General features: G+C 46.6%; 1 protein-coding gene across 1 annotated transcript in view; it reads left to right on the top strand.

The window, feature by feature from the left end:
* The window catches only part of ZNF423 (zinc finger protein 423), a 276,157-nt gene that overhangs the window by 4,679 nt on the left and 248,727 nt on the right, over positions 1-22,751 (top strand). Inside the window, exons 2-3 of the mRNA XM_063410791.1 lie at positions 501-593; positions 681-752. Coding sequence (XP_063266861.1) covers positions 707-752 — 46 coding nt within the window. The 5' untranslated portion in view covers positions 501-593; positions 681-706. The remainder of the gene's footprint in view (positions 1-500; positions 594-680; positions 753-22,751) is intronic.

Genomic DNA, 22,751 nt, shown 5'->3' with positions numbered 1-22,751 from the left:
CCAGCCTCAGATGACATCTGCTTGTCATGAAATAAAATCTGGCTTTAACTTTTCATACCAATTGCACTTCACTTGTCAGTTTGTTTTAACTTGTGTGCAGGCTAACATTAATATCAGAGAGTCTGACTTTGCAGCGCGCTCATGCTGTGATTAGCACCACTGCAGGTCAGTGTGCTCTGTTGTCAATACCTGTGGGGCTGGTAGCTCAGTGCCTGTACCTCTGTTAAAGCAGGGCACTGGCTGCGGCAGGCCAAGGCGTTTGTGGCTGTTGGGGTGTGGTGCCACTGCTGTGGCTGCAGTGCTCATTGCTGTATCCACTTTCAGTTACTTGTCTGCAGCCATTTCTTCAGCCTGGTGGTTTTAGACCTTCACAGTTAAAGGAGTGTCCTGTACAAACAAAAGTAGATTTTACTGTTTAAAACACTTGACAATAAACCACAAAAACTATTTCTAAGCAGGACTCTCAGATGCAAAGGATAATCCTCGACCTCTTCTTTTAGCACCTGTTGCAAGATTTGGACTTCTGGTGTGTTCTTGACATCAACCTGCAAAATGGCCACAGCCTGGAGGGACACCTGGCCTTTTGCCACCAGGTGAGTGACAAAGCCTTGTCACTGGTTTAATAACTGTAAATCATTTCTGGTTACAACCTGATGCTAACAACTACATATCTATTCCAGCTGGAGAACTTGATACCGTTTAAATAATGAAAAGAGCAGCCATTTTTCTTCAAGCCCATGTCAGCCTGAAAGGTACTGTTTCTGTATTGAAAATAATTAGATCCTTCCTTCCTTCCTTCCTTCCTTCCTTCCTTCCTTCCTGCCTGCCTGCCTGCCTGCCTGCCTGCCTGCCTGCCTGCCTGCCTGCCTGCCTCCCTCTCTCCCTTCTCCTTCCTTCTCCTTCCTTTCACTGTACCCCTTACTCAAAAATTCACTACCATGTGCTTATACTAGAAGGGACTAAATAACCAGTTTGCCAAGTGTTTAATTATTACAGTGGGAAAACTAAAGAAAAATTTGAAATAATTATAATTAGAAAAGCAGTGAAGTAAGCTAATGTGAAGAATTGCCTCAGTTTGTAGTTACATAAATTCCAATCAAGTATCAGATTTCAACATATTTAACATCCATTCTACAAAAATACCAGGTATACTTGGACTTAGTACATGCCAAATAAATGGCAGATGCTCTGCCAAAATATTTAATATTAAGATTAAAATATCACTTATAGGTTGAACATAAACAAACATGCCAGCAGTGCTGATCTTGAAATTTTATGTGGATTTTTCCAACTTGTGAAAGAGACAATTGTTTTCATACAGAAAATAGTTAAGAAATATGTGAAGTATATGTCAAGTTACCGAAAGCAACTTTTGGAATGCATTAAATACATCATTACCTGCAACCATAATAGACACACCACTTTTGCAAAAATTAGTGACATTTTAAAATGATTGCTATGTCTTTAAAAATGCTTTTGCTTTTGCTTTATATTTCTGATGTGTGACACCTGTTTTCATAATAGTATAGAAAATTTCCTCTGGTAGTGAATAGCAAAGAACATGACTAGTATGTGTTCTTGTCAGTATATCAGAGTAATTAAATAATTTTGTTCTTTTTGCAAGACAGACTGTCTAATATCATCACAGTGCATTGTGTAGTGCAGCACTTCACTGTCTAGAAGGTTTCACAGTGACTTCAGTATTATGTTTTTATGATAGTGTTTGCTGGATTTTCTCTATCACAACTCATTGTCAGATGAGTTTTCATTATCAAATTAATTCATCCTATGAATTAGATCAATTCATAAATTTATTTTTTTGCCAAGAGACAATACCAGCTATAAATCCTATGGGAACAAAATTTCTCTGCAGTGCAAACCATAGAAAATAGTCCTGTGCTTGAGAACTAAATGGTGTCTTTCTGTAAGAGCTGCCAATTTATTTTTATCTTGCAGCTTTTTTCATTCATTCATCATTTTCATTAATACATTAACTAAACCCTTAGGAGCTACCTGTCAGCCCAGGAGTAAGTAATAATGTAGCTTACTGTTTTTCAAGAATCTAATACCAATTTTTAAGAATGATTAGTGGTAAGTGATAGTATAATGGTGGTGCCCTCATTGAATAGGTAACTAGTCCTCAAAACTATTGAACCTCACCTCACTCCTAACTATTGAATGTATTTAGCTGTTGGTACTACAATGTCTGAGGGCTGCACACACTTACAAATTGCCCTGCTGGTGTCCATGGAAGATAGGAGATTGCATAGGCTTTCCCAGGGGAACCTGGAAGCTTGTTTCAGAGTCTGGAATTGAACTAATTCTCTTGAGCCCCACAGTAGGTCCTTAATCACAAAATCATTCCCCACTTCCCCCAGAGGGATTAAATGTAATAACTTGTATCATTTAAGGGCTTTTCTTTTTTAACACTTGAGGTTGAGGCTTTGAGGTGAACTTTGCTAAAGAGTTAGCTGTCTTGGTGTAGAAATTCTCTTTCCAAAGGCAGGGAGTGGGAAGCTGAGATGCTGCTCTGGCACACAGGGATTGATCAGGCCCTGCAGTGGCCTCCAGCTCTGAGTGGCACCTTGGTAAACACTAATCCCTTTATGTCCTGAGGAAGGTGCTAAAACCAAGTATCCCAAGGAAACAGAGTGACAGATGTACATGTCTGCACTGTAAGGAATGGAAATGAAGCATATAAAAGGGAAAAGCAATAATATGTTGCCATTTTAGGAGTCAGCTTGGGCCTCTGATTTCACATGAACATGACATCTAAGGGAGCTAAAAAATGCAAACCCAGTTTATAGCTGTATTTGGACACAAGTGGAGCACTTCTGTGCATGCTTACTTTTCATGTGAATTAGATTAAAGTTAGTAAGTCTTTTGATACGAAATTAGTGTAAAACTAAATTCAGCACGCCTGTGCACAAAGAAAATCATGTTTGAAATTTCAGTCATTTAAATACAGGGGGAAAACCCACACAACCAACCAAGCCAACCAAACCCAGGCCTTGCAGAATGTTGTCATTTAAGTGAATTGTAATTTATTTTTCTGAGAAAACTTCTGAGCAGGGTATGTACTTCTTTCCTTGTCCTGCTATTTTCAGATTCTCGCAAGTGGTCTTAATCACCATTAGGCAAATGAAAATGCTTGTTTCTCCTTCAGTTAGGTGTTGGGTGAGGTATACTCTTAAAATTGGTTTCAAAGGCCAGTGGTCCTTAAACATTCACAGTGCTGGGAAGTGTGGAAGAAGGAAGTCTGAAGCACTGTACAGGTGAGTAGAGAGAAAGAAAAGGTGAACTGAACTGTGGACAGTTCCTAAGTCCTGCTGCATTTGGGAAGAGCTGGCAGTGCTTCCCTTGGGGAAGAAGTGCCCCAGTGGTTGAGACATGGTGCAAGGGAGGTGGAGACAGCACTGCCCAGCACGGGAGCCTCTCCCTGCCCAGGAGTGTGAGGTCTCCAGCACAAATCACCTTAGACCCCTGCTTGTGGAAAGCAAAGTGGAGAGCTCAAATCCCCACTTGGCTGCTTCTGCTGCTCGTTCTTGAGCCACCTGTGAGCTTCGTGAGTGCCTGTGCTCCCCTCAGAGCTGGCTGCGTGTGGAGTGTGGGGCTGCGTGTGGAGTGTGGTGAAACAGCCCTGGCTGAGGCCAGGCTGGAGAAGACAAACTTTCTCCATTGCCTATCTTCAAACCTTTGTGTTACACCTGAGGATGGGAATAAACCCTAAGTTTGACCAGCAACAGGGCCCAGAGGAGGGCTGCTGAGGACAGAAAATGGCTCTCAACACATCTTTTGATCAATCTGCTGTTTGTTTTCCAATCTGCTGAGCTGGGCAGGAGTCATTTGAGGCTACGTCACGTTTTACCAAACGAAAACATATCAGATGAGATTTTAATCAGAACCCTGCTCCAGTGATCAAGTAGAAAAAGGACTGATAACTTTCATCTTTAGTTAAGGCTGACATATCGCCCAGAGTGCTTGAATGATTGACTGCTCTTCGTATCGCCAGTACTGCCATTGATTTCCTCTTCCTCAGGTCTCATGTGATGATACATGTTAAAGGCACTGTATTTCTCATCTTGCCCTCTTACATCTTTAGCTGGATTTACTTTTCTGACAGAAAATTTGTATTTAAAATATTTTACAAGCACCAGTGCTATTCTGACCTGCTTTTGAACTCAGATATTGTACTTGGAGTAAATGTTGCTGAACTGTGGTCTCTCTGCAGAGGTGTGGTAAAATTTGAGTAGCCAAGGCAGGAGAAAGTGACTTCCTTGTTTAAAGGGTGTATTTCTATTATAGAACTTTCCTGCAGTGTACCAACACCCTGGCTGCATCTCAGCCTTGCCCTGATGCCATGCACCTAACATGACAGAGGCAGGACAAGGAGTGAAGGGAGAGGGAGGCTGCCCATCTCCCCAGCTAGCAGTTGTGCTGCACCTTTATGGTCAGAGCTGCCAGGGAGGAAAACAGCGGTCACTGCTAGCCGGGAGCCTGGGAACTGAGCACAAATCAGGGAGGGCAGAGAGGCATCTGAAGCTGGTCTCCTGCTGGAGCAGATCAAAGTGACACAGAGAGCCTTGTAGCTGCTGCAACCCAACCAAGAGGGAGGAACCAGTGCCCTCACTTTGCCTTTTATTTCCATGGGCAGAATGCAGGTGGCATGCTCTCTACCCACTGCAGACTGGGGAGGAGAGTGCACTGCTCCCTTTGCCTGTCTTTTCTTTTATCCTGTTGCTTCAGCAGCTGGCAGCTAGTGACAGGCAGGTGAGCGTTGTGCCAGGGGTGGGCAGCTCTCCCACTCCACCTTGAAGGCTGCCTGCTGCCACAGTGTGTCAGGAGAAGGACCCTGCTGCAGGTAAGAACTTCTTCGTGATATATTTGTCTAAAGTAATCTGCAAGCTGCAAAAGAAAGCTTCAGTTAATGCAGTTTTCCTTATGCTTGTTGCAAAGTTGCATGTAAAACCCCAGCACAGTTGGTTTAGCTGTTTCTGTGCCTTGTGGTGCCCAGGCACAATATGAATCCTAGGTGGGCTGTGGGAAAACCTGTCAGCTCAGTCCCACTCAAACACTCATATGAGCTGTGGGATTGAAAAGGAAGAGTCACTGGTTTATGAAGGTGATTTCTCATGTTTTCCAGATGCAGAGCATAGTAGAGACACTGTGGTAGGGCAGCAGTAAACTGTCTTTACTGTCTGTTGGTCTTTGCAACAGATGTGTTGAAAAATACAAATAGTGATTGGCTTGTTAATTGCTGAGTGATGAGGGCTGTTGCTTTAGTCTGAGTGCGCTGATCATTAAAATAATTAATCATCAAGCTTCCATCATCTTGCACTGTCTGAGTGCATGATGATGGAACCTTGATGATTAATTATTTCAATGCCTTTAGATTGTGTTCTTTTAACCATTTCCTAATTCTTCATTCTTTCTCAAACGGGTTGGTTTTTGGGGTTTTTTGTAGTTACCTGTGCTGCATAGGGTTGGGCATAGCTTCTTGATTGTGTTTTTATTTTGCTTTTTTGTTTTAATGAGTTTTACTGAAGATGAAATTGTTCTGTGGGTACTAGGCAGGATGCTGTTTCCTCTTGTGTTAAGAAATTTTCACGTGTACTTGTTTTTTCTTGGTTTGTGGGCTGAATAAATGGTGTGAGCCTAAGGCTCTTATCCTTTCTTTTGGGCTCATTTGTGTGTTGTAAACCTCCTACTGATGTTTGTAAAAGTACTTTTTTATGGGGTATTTCCCACTTTGGTACTTTTTCCTTATAATCCTTTTATAGTGTTTAATGGGGTGTAACACTGTTGGGGAGGTAAGTGGAACGTGTAGAGGGAAGAAAAATTCCATTCTCAAGTCTGTTATGAATGAAATTATGTACAGTGTTGGCTTGACAGTACTTAAGCTACTTTGATGTCTTAGCAGCTTCTTAATATGCCTTCAGTGAGAACTAATTGTTCAGAAATGTTCCCTGGCAAATTCTGGCATCCCTAATTATAATTCCTGATTTCCTGGGTAGATCTTAGACTCCAGTCTACATCAGAAATCAAAAACTGTGGAGTCCTGATTCATTTAAGGTTTGTTCAGTGCTGGTTTATGTATTGGGTCTACATTAAACAACATTACAGCTGCAATGTCAAGTGAAGATGATGAACTGAGTCTCCAGTTCAGTCCCATCCCACGTGTAAATGGTGATGTTGCTGTATTCCCTAGCTATGGTTGTCCTCTGTCGTGTGTGACTATTGTTCACTTATTTGTGCAGGATGTTTCTCTCAATATATCTAGGATATTTTAAAATCAAAGCTGCCTTATGTAATAAAGGCAGAGAGCATTGCCAAAATTGGAAGGCTCTTCATAGATAAAAGTCAGCAACAAAGTGTAATTTTTTAAGGTTGTGATAAGCCTGATAGCTGACATATCACAAAAATCATGATGTTCTTCCTGGAGTTTTCTTGTGTATCACAGCATTTCCATGTAACTTTGGGCAAATCAAGTGAAATATCTGTAACTGGATCCTGTTTATGTAAGGATTTCTTTATTTTGGGTACCCAGGTTGGTATGCTGTCAGTGGATATCCCAAACCGTCTGACTCTTTTGTCCTCAGTGATAAGGGACAAAGAAAAGTTAGGGGAAACAGGACACTGCATCCAGTGTGTGCTAAATGCTGGGTGATAATAGAAGGCACTCCTCTAGTTATACTCTCTATAGTAAAAAAACCCAAACTTGATGATAAATAAAATGATAAAATTCCATCATCAAGTTCTGTATCAAATAGACAGTCACTCAATTAAAGCAGCAGCGCATCTTTATTTAAATATGTAATTCTGTAATCAGAGCATGTACCATTTTTTACATGGGTATTGGAAACACCTTCAACTTGGACACATTCTAACACCTGAGCACTTTGTTCTGCATCTGTAAAGCTTCATGAGGCTTCCTAGGGTATGAAAAGCAAACAGAAGCATCACTGTATCACTTTATTTAGAGTTAATATTGCTTTACTGTATGGCTTTGCTTTATTTAGTAGCAATTTCCTACACATTTCAGTGCAAACCAGCCGTGGAACATTTTAGTGATGTCTGCTTGGGTCCTTCTTCTCTCTGACTTTTGGAGGGAAGAGTGCTGGATTGTGTAATTTGTGTAAACTAATGAGCTGTACTGAAGTAAGACATATCACAGATGGCACGAATGGAAGTAGAAACTTCTTGGAAATGTATCTGCTGCCTCTTGTGAGCTACTCTGAAATTGCAACAGGAGGTGTACTTGTTTCCCATGAAATCTGTGAGGCTTCAAGCCTCTTCATCCTTCAGTGTAAGTGTTCAGGCTCTTGGGTAAATCTTTCTGAAGTTCCAGCTATTGACACCTGTGTGGAAAGGCTGTGGGCAGGCTGAGTTGGTCTATCACGCCAAGCACAGCCTCTGTGCCATAGATTGGGCTCTTCTAAGTGATGGGAACTCTTTTGTGGTGAAACTTTCAAACAGCAAAGCAGCAAGGAAGTAAATGACCAAAGTTTTGTTTCTGGGTGACTCGGTTGGCGAAGTGGACTCAGTCAGTGAACACAGGCACAGGGCAGAGCTGGCTCTTGCACATCTGGGCACAAAGAAGGCAAGTTGTGTTTCAGCTGGGGGATGGTGCTTTGGAGCTGCAGCTGTAAGACCAAGTGCTGTACTGTACTGAAACACATAAGCCCAAATCCTTGCATGGCTTGTTTTCTCTTTTGATTCCATTAGCAGAAGGGAGAACACTTTTACGAGTGCTGTTTTCGAGGAAAAATACTGAAATTGCCTGGTTTGAGTCCATATTTTAGGGAGAATTTGGAGATACACTGGTATTCTATTAGAGACCATAGAAATGAGGCATGGCTGTGAAAATAAGTTTCATGCTGTTAAAGTGTTGAGAGATTGATTTTTCTCATGGAGAGGAGAGGAGAGGAGAGGAGAGGAGAGGAGAGGAGAGGAGAGGAGAGGAGAGGAGAGGAGAGGAGAGGAGAGGAGAGGAGAGGAGAGGAGAGGAGAGGAGAGGAGAGGAGAGGAGAGGAGAGGAGAGGAGAGGAGAGGAGAGGAGAGGAGAGGAGAGGAGAGGAGAGGAGAGGAGAGAGGGTGCTTGGATGTGATAAGAATGTCCAGGTACCTCGGCAGAGAAAAGATATGAAATAACTCGGAAGTTTTTTTTACCCTTCCTGACAATGAAACAATGTGACTCAAGTTCCAGGGCCTGACCCATTAAATCAGGGACATCTCTGTTTACTGTTTTTGTTTGTTTGTTTTGGTTTGGGATTTTGTTTTGTTTGTGGGGGGTTTGTTTGTTTGTTTGTTTTCTTCTTGTCCTCAGGTCTTGCCGAAACCACTGTTGATATGCGGTGTTTCTCTGACGCTTTTCCCACAGTTTTAACTCCAAAGGGTTAAGTTCTTTCGAGAAGTTACCCCGCTGAATGGGCAGAGAGTGTATCACATAATCTACCGCTGCTGGGCCCAGGGCCCTGGCAATAGCCGGAGGGGTTATCCGTGGTCCCGCCTGTCCAGCCGGGGTTGTCGCACGTTTCCTGAGCTCTCTGAACGGTTCCTTTAGTGCTTTTGTTTTTTCCAGCGCCGAGTCTTTCCTTCAAAGGGATGCCATATGCCTGGAGTCCTCAAGCAGTGACGTAAGGGAGGAGGGAAGGGGAAAGCAGCTCTCTACATAAACTGCTCCGCGACTTTTGAAGTTGTTCGCACACGAGTGTACCTGTGCTCTCTGCTTCTTCTGGCCCCTGCTCGCAGGGCCCCGCTACCAGCTCTCCAGCTTTGTGAGGGAGGGCCGTGAGGGTCAGGAAAGCTGGGATTTAAAGCGAGAGGAAGATGCGAGTGGGTCGTTAGAGCAAGCGGGAGGCTGGAGAGCTGTTTGGAAAGCTTTTGATAGGCGTTGCCAGGCGGGAGCAGCGCTCGGTGGGCCCCCCTTTACTTCAGGGCTTTGGCAGAGCCCGGAGATGTGGAGTTACAGGTTAAGACAAGACCTACAGGAAACCCAGAGCCTGCCGGTGCCCTTGGGGCGTGCCGGCTCTGCAGAGCCCACGGGTGCCGCCCCGGGGAGGGGGAGGTGTTCCTGCGGCAGGACCGAGCGGAGAGCCCCGCTCCCCGAGCCTCCCTGGCGGGCGGTGCCGGCCTGCGCAGGGCCCTGCCCCGCTCCGCGCTCCGCCCGTGCCGCCGCCCGCGCCCGCCAGGGGGCAGCGGCGCACCGGGCAGCGGGCGGGGCGGGGGAGCCCCGGCCCGGGCTGGAACCGCTCCTCGGCCGGGCCCTTCCCCGGGAGAACCGCGCCGCGGCCGGGCCCTTCCCCGGGAGAACCGCGCCGCGGCCGGGCCCTTCCGCGGGAGAACCGCGCCGCGGCCGGGCCCTTCCCCGGGAGAACCGCGCCGCGGCCGGCGCCCTTCCTGCCTGGAGTGCTCGCAGGGAGCCCGGGCCTTTCCCGGCTGCAGTGCTCGCAGGGAGCCCAGGCCTTGACCGGCTGGAATGTTCTCAGGGAGCCTGTCCTTTCCCGGCTGGAATGTTCTCAGGAGCTTGTCCTTTCCCGGCTGCAATGCTGGCAGGGGCCCGCTCCGTGGGGATGCCAGGGCGGCACGGAGCGCGGGCAAGGCAGCTCTGCAGGACCCCTGCCGGGGGGCGGGCAGCGGGATCCTGGCGCTGCAGGACACATTTGGCTTCTGGGAGCCATCGGAAAAGAAAGGAGCTGAGGAAAAACAAGAAGGGGAAATAAAATAATGCGTCTGAGCATTGTTCGGCTCGGTTGGGATGGTTCTCATATAGGTCGGCATGCTTATGTCAGTGAAACATGATGGAAGGGCTGTATTGTTTCCCTGCTATCCATCTGTACCAGTACCGTATCCTATGGTATTTTTAACCATTCACTATGGAGCCTGCTCTGGCTGATGATTACAGAAAGAACAGAAAGGAAAAATAGATCTGCATGACAGAGGACTTCCTTCCCCAGGCAGAGGGGTTCCCGCGCAGTCCCTTCCCGTATCCTGAACACATCAGTGCGAGCAGCAGGGGCCGTGTGTGGCGGCCGGGGCCGGCACAGGGAGCAGCTCTGGGCGCCTGCACTCCGGGCCGGCCCCGCCTCGGAACGAGAGGCGCAGGGAAGCTCAGCAGGACCGCGAGGCCGAGGAAATCACTAGCCTGCACTCGATTAAACTGGGATTTTGATTTAAATTGTTTTATTCGGGGAAAATCAAACGTGTTCTACTGTTTCTGCATGTGTGGTGCAACTGTTCTGGCGCTGAGAGCTTGTGGAAATGAACTTGGAAGCAGAGGGGCAGAAAGTTGTGTCTGGGTTGCAGTTTCTTTGTTCGACTTCCTACCTGGAGCATTTATATAAGAACATATAACAAAATGAAAAACTTGGTTTGAAAGATGGAAATTTCTATTTAAACATAGAATTAGGTTTGGGTGAGAAATGGATACTCTTTGTCAGCAACCTCTGAGTTTTAAAAACAAGGAAACAAAACTGCCCCAAAATTAGAAACAAACCCCCTGGCTCTGCCCACCACCCCAACCTGTCCCAGAGGGGTGACTTCAGTGTTTAGGGGCAGTGGGAGTGACAGGCAGGTAACCAGGAGCACTGCACCCATCTAAATGATACAGATCATGTAGAAATGTGTGTTGCTTTGATTTGCTATGATAACACGTAGCAAATGCAGACTGGCTCGTCTATTAACTCTTTCCTCAATATGCTGTTGAAAGATTCGATAAATGCAACAGCACTTAAATGGCTGTTTTTCTCCAAAATTCCCCAAGCGAGAAACACCCCCCCTTGGCACACTGGGTTCTCTCCTGTCTTCCCACAGTGGCAAAGCAGGCTTGAAAACTATTTGCTCACAAGCTTCAAATGGGGCTCTGAAGGAAAGAGTTTAATTTCATTTTTTGATGTGGGAAGTTAACAAAATTATCATAATTGTGCTCTGCAGGGCGAGTGCTGTGCAGGCCAGCCAGCCACACAGTGCTAAGCCCTGTGCTGCAGAGCAAGGTGGCTTGGCTGCTGCTATTTTGTACACCTCTCCAATTACTCTTGCTGATTTTTAGAATGAAACTGGACCCCTTTAATATCTTATTAGAGAACTGAGTAGTCAGTGAAACATACTTGCTCCTTTCTCCACAGGGTGGAGCCTGGCTGTGTCAGGGAGGTCACCTGGCTCAGGGGTGCACCGGGGCTGCCGGGGACATGAACACATCCAGCAGCCCCTTAGCAAAGGGCCTGGAGCTGCACCACAGCTGCAGCCAGGGAGGCAGGGCCCCCCTGCGCTGCTGGTGTGCCATGTGCTGGCCTGGGCAGGGCAGGGGGCCTCATGCCAATGTCCTGGGCCTGTCTGCCTTGGAAAAATGCATCCCCTCAGAAGTGGAATAGTTTTTCATTGTGGAAAACAATCCTTCATCACACTGGTGCGCAAAGTCACCTCCCATGCTTAGGCACAAACTGAATTACCTGATTAATGTTAGACTTCATCTGTACTTTCAGCCTGGGCTAATTTTAGAGCTTGGAATAAGGTTGATAATGGATTTGGTTGGTCAGAAATAGCTATTCTGCTTTGAATACACTGAGCGGGATGGAGATGAATTTCCCCACAGAGGCAAGTTGTTGAAGCTAAGTGGGTTTTGCCCATGTAGTGTGTCATCTGCAATTAGCCATCGGGGCAGGGACCCTCTCAGAGGTTGGCCCTGGGCTCCTCAGCACACAGGAGGGCCCCATCCCATCCAGAAAGAGACAGAGGGCTCCGGCAGTCATCCTAACCTGCCTGCCAGTCCCAGCCATTCCCTGTGGGATGGGGTACCTCAGCCCCCTGATGGCTGAACTACAAGCTCCCTGGAAGCACAGGCTGGTTTTGGTACTGTTTATTTATGGCACCTTGCAAGTGACATTTCGCTGTTTTGCTGGTTTCTGTTTGAAAATAAATTGCTGTGTCAAAAAATTGATACAGATACCTGGAATGTTTTGGAGAATGACGAGGTTTGGAGGCACATTTGGCTACAAATAAAAGTGGATAGAAGTTCCCTTACAATCTGACCCTAGCACATTTGCATTTGTGAGCCCCTTCCACATCTGCCTGTCCCCACTGCAGTGCTGTGGGTCGTGGTTGTGCTGCCATCACATGGGCCTGTGACAGCACAGTGTCACTGGGAGGGTGCCACAGCCACTTGGGCCAGCACCCAGGGCTGTGTGGAGACATTGGTATTTCAGGGAAGTCTTGAAAATAATTAAAATCCATCTAGTCTGTTCTTTAAGAAAAATACTGCCAAACAGAAATAGGATACCAAAAGGAGGAAATACCCCTTCTCAAGTTTGATAACCCTCTCTGCAGGGCCCTCCTTTCACACTGCAAAGCACCTACCCAGTGGGGATGTGGCTGTGCTGGGTGTCCCCACCACACAGTGTGTCCCCACCACACAGTGTGCCCCTTCCCCATGCCCACTCTGACTCCCAGGCTGATAGAAACGTTGGAGGTGAGATTTCAATACTGACGTTCGATGTGAATGAAGCATAGCAGGGATGTTGTTTCATGAAGAAATTGTTTGAGAGCAAATTGCTATGGATCAATGTAATCTAATTCCTTTGCTTCTGTGATCTAAATACCTGCTTTAATAATTTATTAAGGGGGAGCGTCTAACGGGCAGGAGGAAAATTATAAAGGGTGGTTTAACAGAAAGTGGTATAGGGCAATAAAATATTGAAGTCAGTCATTACAAGGTGGGTGATGTCGAAGTAGTTAAAGGTGGGAGACGAGAGAAAAAGTAAAAAAGGCTTCGAGTGTTGGGGAAGAAGCCCTGCAGGACCCTTAGAAAGTCTGGTGGGTGTGAGGTTTGTTCTGTGCCTTTCCACAGAGATCCTAAAGGCGTGGGCTAAACTAAAGGGTCTTTCATCTCTGAATTAAACTTAAAACTGAAGAGATACAGTAGGAGGTTTCTGGTTCTCAAAATTCACTGTTCTTTTCTCCTCTATTATTAGCTTAGTTCATAGAAAGGGTTTGTTACGGCTTGAGCTGCTGGACTTGGGGCAGAGCACCCTTAAAGCAGCCTTGGAGGCTGCCTGGTGCTGTTGAGGGACTCAGGTGCACAGAGCCATCCAGGTGCCTCTGTGTCAGCCATCCTCCCCTTCCTCTTGTTGTATGGCCCATTTATAGAACAAAGTAAAAACAGACAAGACTTGTTCTGAGGTGCTTTTAAAGGGAAACATCCTCACTGCTGCCACTGTCTGTCCAAAGAGAGTGAGAGGACTGAAGCTGCCCAGCAGTGACAGTATTTGGGGCAAAAATAGCACCAGGAGGAACCAGGAGGATTTAATTGCACTGAAAGTTCAGCAGATCTTGTTAAGATGTTTGAATATAAATATTCAGCTGAGTCTCGCCAGGATCATAGAGAGTGGTACATTCTGCTTCCTCCTGGACCCTATTTTCTGTCCTTGTGGGAGTCCTCACACAAACTGACACATAGGGAATGTGGGTCCTGTTCACACTGTATATTTGTGTTTGCCTGTGCAAAAGCTTTTAGCACTGGACATAACCTGGACATCATCTGGTAAACAGCAAGAATGGAGGCTTGAGGGAGTTGGACTTTTTTGCCTTATTATGTCTTTTGGTACCTTATGATGTGCTATTTAGGTTCTTGGACCTCATTGTGCATTAAATAGAATGCAATAGAAAGGACTTGCCTGAGACTTGCTGCTTTTCAGACAAGGACTTGTCCAAGACACCAGTTTGATTTCCTTCCACATTGCAAATTCTTCCTTATAGCTCTGAAGATGTTTCCAAACTGCAGGGTCCTGGTGATGGGACAGTCCTCAGGCTTGTGAGGGCCTAGACAGGCTGATCATGGAGGGCTAAAGAAATGCTATGAAGAATTAATTATTTGCTCCATGTATCCTTGATTTTGCACCCAATAACAGTAATCATAGGAAAATGTAATTTGCATTGATTTTCTATATATTTAATGTTTTTTAAAGTTTACTCTGCAGAAAAGAATAATTGATCTCTTATACAATTCTGGATGCTGGCTGTACTTTGTGATCTCTTCATGTATTTCTTTTGCTATTAATAGTACTTACTGATTTGTATGTAGTAAGTGATTTAGTCAAACTATTTGGAGGCCAAATTTTCTAGGGACTTCTTGTGGTTTTACAATATCATTACTAATGGAATGGATTTCAAATACATTCAAATTTATTTAATATTTAACAATCTGAAGTCTATGTAAGCATTTCTTCTGGTGTGCCTGCTCTAAATGGCCAGTGTTCATTAGGAAATGTTTGTATCCATGACATTGCTTCAACAGGAAAGCACCGAAAGAAATAAACGCAACGGTAACGCTTTGCCAAACTGTGTTCCAGACAACATCCTTCCCCCCACTTTCATTCACCTCTAATTATGACTGGCCCCCTCCCCTCTCCCCCCTCTTGCCAGGCTTTCATTCCTGCATTTATGTGGTGCTCCGGAGCTGTTGGTTGGAGGAGCTCCACAATGGGGACAGGAGTTGGGACAGAGCGGCTGACAGGAGTAATGGCTTTGCTTTGTACGTCTGTCATCTAATGCTTAACTAATGCAGAATTACTGTCAGCCTCCCGCGGAGCTCACTTTCCTCTCCACCTGAATGCCTAATGACTCCGTGGCAAGGAATTTGAAATAAACACTTAATGGCTGGACATTTAGACAATTAGGAAAGTCGCCGAATTTTGTCAGGGTATTGTCTGGCCAGCTCTCTGTGCCCCGTGGCAGCTGTGGGACAGGAGGCACTGCGAACCCACCGCGCCAAGCCGCAGCCTCAGCGCAGCGGGCACCGGCCTCGCCGGACAGCGCGGCCCGGGGACACCAGCGACCATTGATACTGCGGCTTTCCGGCCGGGCTGGGGCCGGCTGCCCCCGAAGGGCTGCTCTGCGTGCAGGAATCCGTGCCGGTGCCAAGGCCCGTGCTGGCAGCCCCGGCCCGCGGCGGTGCCGGTGCGTGGGACTCCTCCCGGGCTGCAGTGCACCCTGGAGCCGCCGCCAAGCTTCGCCCCAGAGAGCGGAGCAGTCCCTGCTGAGCGCTTGTCGCTCAGTTTGCAAACCCCTCTGGAACCATGTGGGAGGAAATATGTTTTCTAAATGGCAGTCATTACCAGCTAATGGGAATGTTAGCAAACGGGGAGAGCTTGGAGACGCGGGGGTGGCCGAGTGGGGCCAGCAGGAGGGCTGTGCCACCACTGGGGCTTGGCACGGTGTGGGGGCTTGCCGTGGGCAGGCCCAAGACAGCCAGAGCCTCCAAAATGAGTGCTGGACCTGGTGAACTTCAGCTTGGTAGGATGGAGGCAAACCCGGGTGACATCTCCTCGTAGTCAGAATTATGTTCCCACTCCTCAGAGTCTGTGCCCTCCTACAGAGGGCCCCAAGGTGTATGGGAACATATGAGTGTTTCCATGCTGCTTTCAGACAAAGTGGTCTGGGTTCATTCTCATCGATTTTGGGTCAACTCTGCATGGGCTGTATTGGCCTGCTGCCTGCCCCAGCAACACAGTGACAGCTGAAGCTAGCTGTGCTTCCTAGAGATACTGCTGGGATCAGAGGCAGTTCTTTGTCCAATGTCCAGTCCTCCTGAAGTCTCCCTGGAATCTGCACCAAAATAATTCTAGGTTGTGCATTTCTACCTGCCTTGTCCGTCATCAGAGACATTTGGGAAACAGTTTTGACCTCCCTGCTTTGGGCAGGAAGCATTGATGTGCACAGAAAAATTTTGGAGGTGAAAACATTTTCACCAGTGGTGTTAACAGTTATGCATCACTTTCTTCAGTGAACTGAGTATCCTCCTTTCACATGAGGTGCAATAGCTGTGCTAGATCACAACTGAAGAAAATTGGCTGGGCTGAGATACCTGCTGTGAGTGGGCAGTTGTGAGCTCAGCACAAGGATGGGACCACCCTGCCATGTGGGAAGATGTTTCCTGACCCCAGTGGTCAAATTTGAATTTGGTATTGGTTTTGGGTTTTTTCCCTTATACTACTTTTCAGCTAGCAGAAAACATTCAGTAGAATAAATGGGTTGAAAAAATTTAAATCTACCATAGTTTCTCAGTACAGTCACCTGGGAAAATACATGGCATGTACAGATATTGAATGAGGTTTTAAAAACAAGCAGTGTCAGAGATGGTTGATGTTTAGTCTTTGAAATACTGCATGAATCTTGTATTTGAAAACCCAAAGATGAGCCAATAGCACAGAGCAAAGGCTGGAACTGGTGGCTGTTGTGCTGAAGTGGATGATGGCAGGAGGCCACAGCATGAGCTGGTGCCCGGCTGCTTGGCCAGCCTCAGCATGGGCACAGGGTTTCAGGAGGAGCCACCTTCCACAGCTCTGGAAGAGGGTGGCAGTGTCCTCCTTGGGAGCACAGCCAGTGCCCTGCCCCGTGACTGTGCCCTGTCCCATGACTGTGCCCTGCCCTGTGCTGCCGCAGGTCACAGGTGCCTTTGATCCACGTGTGCTGTGTTATATCCAGCTCCTCTTGAGGGGTATGGCTGTAAGGTGACATGCAGCCCTGGGGAAGAGGTGCCTGAGCTGGCTCCTGTTCCCAGCAGTGCTCCAGGGGTCAGGCAGAAGTTCCCACTGGCTTGTTAATAACCAGACATGGAGCAAGTCCTTGATGCTGGGATTTAATATGGGCTGTAGTTATTGATGCATCTGAAAAACGGAAACCACAAGTGAGATGCTATCTCCAAGTTGCACTAATGGAAGTATTGTTCCATTTTACTTAGCACAAGCCATTAAAGCAGCTTTCAACAAATAGCCTGTGCGTAAAGAAATAAAGGAAGCAACTGGTCGCTGAACCTTGGTGTTTGTTTGCTACGATAATAAAAATATGCTTCATTAATTAGAATCATTAGTTTAATAAGGACTTACCGCTTTTAAAAACAGATTTGAAAGTTATTTCTGAAGGCTATGTCTTTCGAGAATGTGTTGCACGTTATCTGCCCAGAGTGCCTTGAGGCTGGTACCAGACAGCTTGGTCTGCATACCTGAACTCACACCACTGCTGTAGTGACAAATTGCAAAGCCATTGATTTGTCATGCACTTCTGGTTTGCTTCTCTCCACTGTGTCTAATCCAGGCTCTCTGATGTGAGCTGGTGTCTCAGGGCTCCTCTGCAGATCATGGCACCTCCAGCAGCTGCTTGCTGTGCCCAGGCCTGTTAATGTATCCAAAGCAGGGTGAGCACTTTGGGTTGGACTGAGTGCAGTTCATGTATCTTTATTCCTTTTGCCACACCACTGTTCTTATGGCTGACACTTAAACTGAGTTTAAAAAAAGTCAGGAGATAAGGAAGGTGTTAGGCAAGAGTTCTGTGCATCCCTAACTGTCCCACAAACTGACTCAGCTGCTGGAAATCAGAATATTTGCCACCCTGTTCCCCAGGCCCTACGGAATGCTCGGTGACCTGGGAGACCTTTGCCATGCGGGGTATTTTTGTCTTCATGTGTTTCCAAAGAAGGTGACTCAAATTGCTTTGGGAAAGCATCCTAGGTCCCAATGCAGACAAACTTGCACAAAGTTCCCAGAGCTCAACTACTTTGAATTCATGGATCCAAACTACCAAATTTCTCAGCTTTTGAGCCTTGTCTCCTGTAACCTGCCAGTGCAGCAGAAGCAGGAAGTCTCACCCAGCACTTTCCTCCAGCCATGTGAGATGCTTGCTTTTTGCCCTGGCAATCCTAAAGGTACTGTAGAAACAGTATTTTGGGAATCCAAGTTATTGTATCTTGATTCCAAATCCAGTTTACCCCCTTTACTGGTAAATGATGTTTTTCCTAACTGCAGCTGTTGTGAGCCATCCTGATAGCCAGGCTGGAACAGTTCCTGTTCAGCTATTACCATTGGTAGCTGAGATTTTGCAAGTCAAACTGGGCCTTCAGAGGCAGCTACAGCAATGCAGCTGAGACGTGCATGTCTGCAGCCAAGGTCAGTGTGGGCACAGAGACTCTAGTCCCCAACATTTCTGCATGACCGACACACTTGTGTGCCTGGGTTGGGTTACACAGGGTCTGTTGGTAGGTAGGACAAGTACAGAGTTGTTATGTAGTGATCAGTCACCCCCTGTACCAGATTCTACCAAATAAAGGGAAATTTACCTCATGTTTAGACAGTGTCCTTGGAAAAACCTATTTCCACTATTTCCAGCTCACAGCAACCACAGTGACGCCCCAGGCTTCCACTCTTGGGTCTTCTAAAGCTGTACAAAATGGAGTGTTTGCTCAGCTCTTCCAGGGCTCCTGCACCTCTGCCAAAGAGTGACAAACATGGTATGCTTATCTAGATCCTTGTGGGCCAAATATTAGCTACAGCCATGGCCAGCTGTCAAATGAGTGCATTGTACTGGACACCCCCATCCTTGACAGGGTTTAGATCTCTCCTTCAAACAGCCATTTCCACATCCCAGTGATGTGTTCCCCACAGCACCATCACCTGTCTCCTAACAAGCACAGCTCTAATTGTTTTGTTAAATTTGATGCACAGTTTGTAGAATCCATTATCTCTTTTACATGATCCCTTCTGAAGGGGAGGCTCCACGCAGGCTCATTCGTGTAGTTCCAGCAGACCTCAAAAGTCAATCTTCACCTCTTCTTGGTACAGCTCCATCTGCAGAAATCAGAGCATAAACGCAGAGTGAGAAAGGGCAGCAACAACAAGAGCAGAAGAAAGCAGCGTGCCTGGGAGAGGGATATGAGGAGTAAAAGAGAGAATTGTCTTTGATGTATTCGTTTCCTCTTATTAGTATCCATCTAGTGGTGCTCAGGCTGAGATAGCTGACCTGTCCAAAAGTTAGTGATCCACACACAATCCACTCCCAATAGTGCAAAAGTACAGACTTCACAGAATGAAAATAGCAGAAGTCAAGATGAAGGAGGAAACCACGGGCTGCCAGATATGAGTAGGAATAACCTAAGTTCATCCAAGTGGCAGAGGTACTATCTTAGTTTGTGGAGAGTGAGGGGAAAAATGTCTTAACAATCTCATTCTCCCACCTATAAGCACATCTCTTCTGTTTTCTACGCTGCTACTGATAAAGACTGCCCACGCTTGAAAGGACCTGGCAGGGTCCAAGGTCAACCTTACACAATTTCCTCTAATTGTGTGGGTCTGGCTGACCTCCTTATTCCAGTGCAAGGAGGGATAACGGCAGGCAGAGATGACAAGGAAAAAGACAGCCAAAACTTTTCCTGTGTCTGTGTCAGGAGACTTCCAACCATCACAGAGTGAATTTCCATAAAACAGGCTCTGGGTGTGCGGGTGGCTGGCTCCTCCCACAGCCTGCCAGGGCCCGCAGCCTGCCTGCACTGCCCATGCCAAGCACAGGGCAGGAGGCACAGGGCACACCCAAATCAGCCCAGCCTGCCTGGGGCACATGGCAAGCTTAGGTTTGCCCCACTCTCGGCTTTCTGTTCCTCTGCCAGGGCATTGGGCTGTTCTGCAGAATAGAAAAAGGGGGGAAATACACCTGTGTGTGTCTTTACCTGTGTGCTGTGAGCCAGCCCTGCACTCTGCTGCGTAATTGCTTCCTTCAGCTGCAGGTCCTAAACATGCTACATGCTCTTTTCTTAATTCAGAGGATGGAGTGTTGCAGAGTGTAATGCTGTTTGCAGGAGACCTGCATCATCTGCACAGGTGAAAGTGCTAACTCATCCCCTTGGTGACCCACCACCCAGACATTGTGTGATGGCCCCCAGAGCATCAGCCACACCAAATCACAGGGAACTGCATCTACAGCTCCCCACAGCAGCACTTGTGCAGCTCTTCCCAATGCGTTTCTGTAAATCTTGCCAGTCCTGGAAGGAGGTGTGTTGGGCATTGGTACCACCCTAAAAGTTTGTTTGAATTGCTCCCTGGGGACATGAACAACTTTGTGTTCAGCTCTGCTGGAAAGAGTTGAGAACAAATTTCACAGAGACAGTAAGTCAATAGGTTTTGCTTATAAGCTCATAGGTATCACTTCACAATAATCTCTTTTGACAAATGGATGTCACTCCTCCAGAAACTTAGCTCAAGAAAGCAGAAAATGAAAACTTGCTGCAAGTTTTTATTGCCAATGCTTCATGCCCAGCCACAGGGAGCCTGCACCGTCTCCTTTCTCAGCACTTGTGTTCCTGAGGAAATGAAAATCTAATAGATGGACAGCAGTAAAATATATCACTGGCTCTTAAAACTATGGGAAATAGTATCACAGGGAATAATTATTCAGAACCACTAAAGAGTTCTGTAAAGAGGAAATGTGTTTTTAGAACAGATCTGTCACTGCTAGAAGAAGCTGCAGGGTGTGCCCTGTAGCTCTGTGGCTGTGCTGGCCCAGGGCTGGGTTGCTAACAGCAGCAACCTGACGTGCCATGAGAAATACTGGGGCAAGAGGGAGCATGCCCTCCCCTCCTGCTGCAGGACTGCTGGCAGTGACAGCTGTGGCACCTCCTCTGCTGGCACTTGGTGGCTGGAGGCACCCTGGGAGTCCTCTCTGTCTGCTACCTGCCCATCAGGTGGCAAATGCATTTTGAATGGTGTAAGGATCTTGGTTTTCCTGCTAATATCTTGTCATTATGAGAGAAAAGGTAACACATTACTGATTGTCAGAGAAGCCGTGTGCCTGCAACTGCCACTGGCTCTTGTGGGACCTTTAGATGCTCAGCTCATTGCAGTGGCCTTCACCAAAACACAGGTTCATTGAAACTACATGTGCTCATGTTTTTCACTGTGCTCTTTGGGGCTTTCTGCAGCTCATGGTGCGTGGCCATTTGTGCTGGTGTTGGGAGTTGCTGCTGCTGATGGCTTAACCACACTGCTGACTTCTCCACTGGCATTGCTTAGCAGAGATGGGGCGGTGTCTGGGGTTTTCCTTACCTCCTTCAAGCTAATTTTCAAAGGTCTCACCTCACTCCTGCTGAAGGAAACACCAGCAGTTGAACCGAGAGTGTGGCTGGCCCTGGACCTGCTCCCTGGCTGCTGCCACCCTGCATTGCTGGGGCCGAGGAAACCCAGTCTTGTCTGTGGCTGGTGTTAATGCCACCAGTGCCAGCCTCCCAGGGCTGCTGGAGGTGAAATGAATCACACACAGGGAGTGAGTGTGGCTAAAAAGCTTGGGGGCTGCATCCACCTCCAGCTCCTGCTCTTCATGCCCCAGAGCCATCCTCCTGCACAGAAACCCTGAAATTGAAACTGCCTGTGTACGATATTCAGCCTGCTGCTCGTGCCTGCAGCTTGCAGGAGCTTTGCCTGGCCCTGCTGAGGAGATCACAGGTCAGTCTTGCTGGACCTGTTTCCTAAAGCAGCCTTTAAATCTGTGCACTGCAATGCTCCTGGGCCAGCAGCCTGGCCGTGCTGGTGGCTGCGAGCAGGAGGGGTGTAGAAAAGCCCCCAGTGAAGTGTAGAGGTTGAGCCTGCGCTGTCCTGAAGGAAGAATATTGTATCTTCTTTTCTAGCTTTTATTTTCTGCCAAGACACATACATTGAACAGCCGTCTCGAGTCATGTGAGGATGTTAGGATATGCCAAAGAGAAAAAAACAGGAAGATACCTTTTAATAAATAAAGTTATGAGTTGACATGCCAGCATGGTGGTGATAGAGCAACTCTTTGTGCCCAAGACACCCCATGACCAGAGATCCCTTGGGGGTTATATGCTATGGCCAGACCTGCACCCTTTAACTCTGCTCCCCTCCAGTGCTTGCAAGCCCCCATAATAAGCACAGTCCCCTGGTTTTTACTCCTAAGGCTCAGTGCTCATCTGCTGTAAGCTGCAGCTAATGACTCATGGTCCATGGAGAGCTTTCCAGTTGCACTGTTAAACCCTTAGATATGCACTTAAATCTTATGTTAACAATAAAATGCGAAAATGTGCATTTCCAGGTAAAGGCTTCATAGAGAATGGAAGCATGGGGTTCAAAAATATCTTGACTATATAAATATTTTTTTTATTGGAAGGGTAATGTTACCAAGGAATTTCTAGCTGCATGTTTTCCTGAGTGCCATGGTAATATCTTGTAATAATTACTAGGTAGACAGACAGACAGATTTAGCCTTTAATGTAACAGAGTTTTTTACAGCTGGATGTAGTTTGTTACTCCCCATGCTGTGCAATCATACTTGGCTGCCCATCATGTAGGGCTTCCTGGGCCACTAGAATCAGATGATGGTATGGCACTTTGAAGGTCTGTCCATGCTATGGATACCATTAAGTAGTCTTCCCTCAGGCTTTGCAAGATTCAGGAGTGTGAAATTATAGAGAATGGTGGGTGTAACTGTATGAGGAAAAAGAACTAATGCTGTGGGATACATACTCAAATATTTTTAATGTTTGTTGTTTAAAAACCAGTTTAGACGCAGAAATGTTCAAGATGAGAGATACCATCCTTTTACTTTTTGGCCAATAAGAACCCAGGCTGCAGGAACCAGCAGCCCATGGCAAATAGAATCCAATTCAAAGACTGCATAAAACCACAGCTGGCTATAAATCACACAATTTAACCTCACATCCCAACTGTCCTACATTTTCCAGGAGTGCATTATTTTTCAGTCTTACATTTACCATTCTGAAGGTTACCAGAAATTAACATGAAGCCCATTTATCCCAATGTGGTCATTTTAGTTTCTACGTGTGCACTGCCTGAAACAGCACATCAGTGATTGCTCTAACCTCTGTAACCACAATTTACCAGCTGACATGAAAGTTATGGTGACATGGAAAGTGATTTTATTTAATCCTGAGGACTGAGACTTGTTCCCTGTTTTGGGGAGGA

Source organism: Prinia subflava, chromosome 13 (genome assembly GCF_021018805.1).
Source record: "Prinia subflava isolate CZ2003 ecotype Zambia chromosome 13, Cam_Psub_1.2, whole genome shotgun sequence".
NCBI classification, from domain to species: domain Eukaryota; kingdom Metazoa; phylum Chordata; class Aves; order Passeriformes; family Cisticolidae; genus Prinia; species Prinia subflava.
The sequence above is the reverse complement of the archived record's forward strand: the minus strand, read 5'-3'. Positions and strand labels throughout refer to the sequence as shown.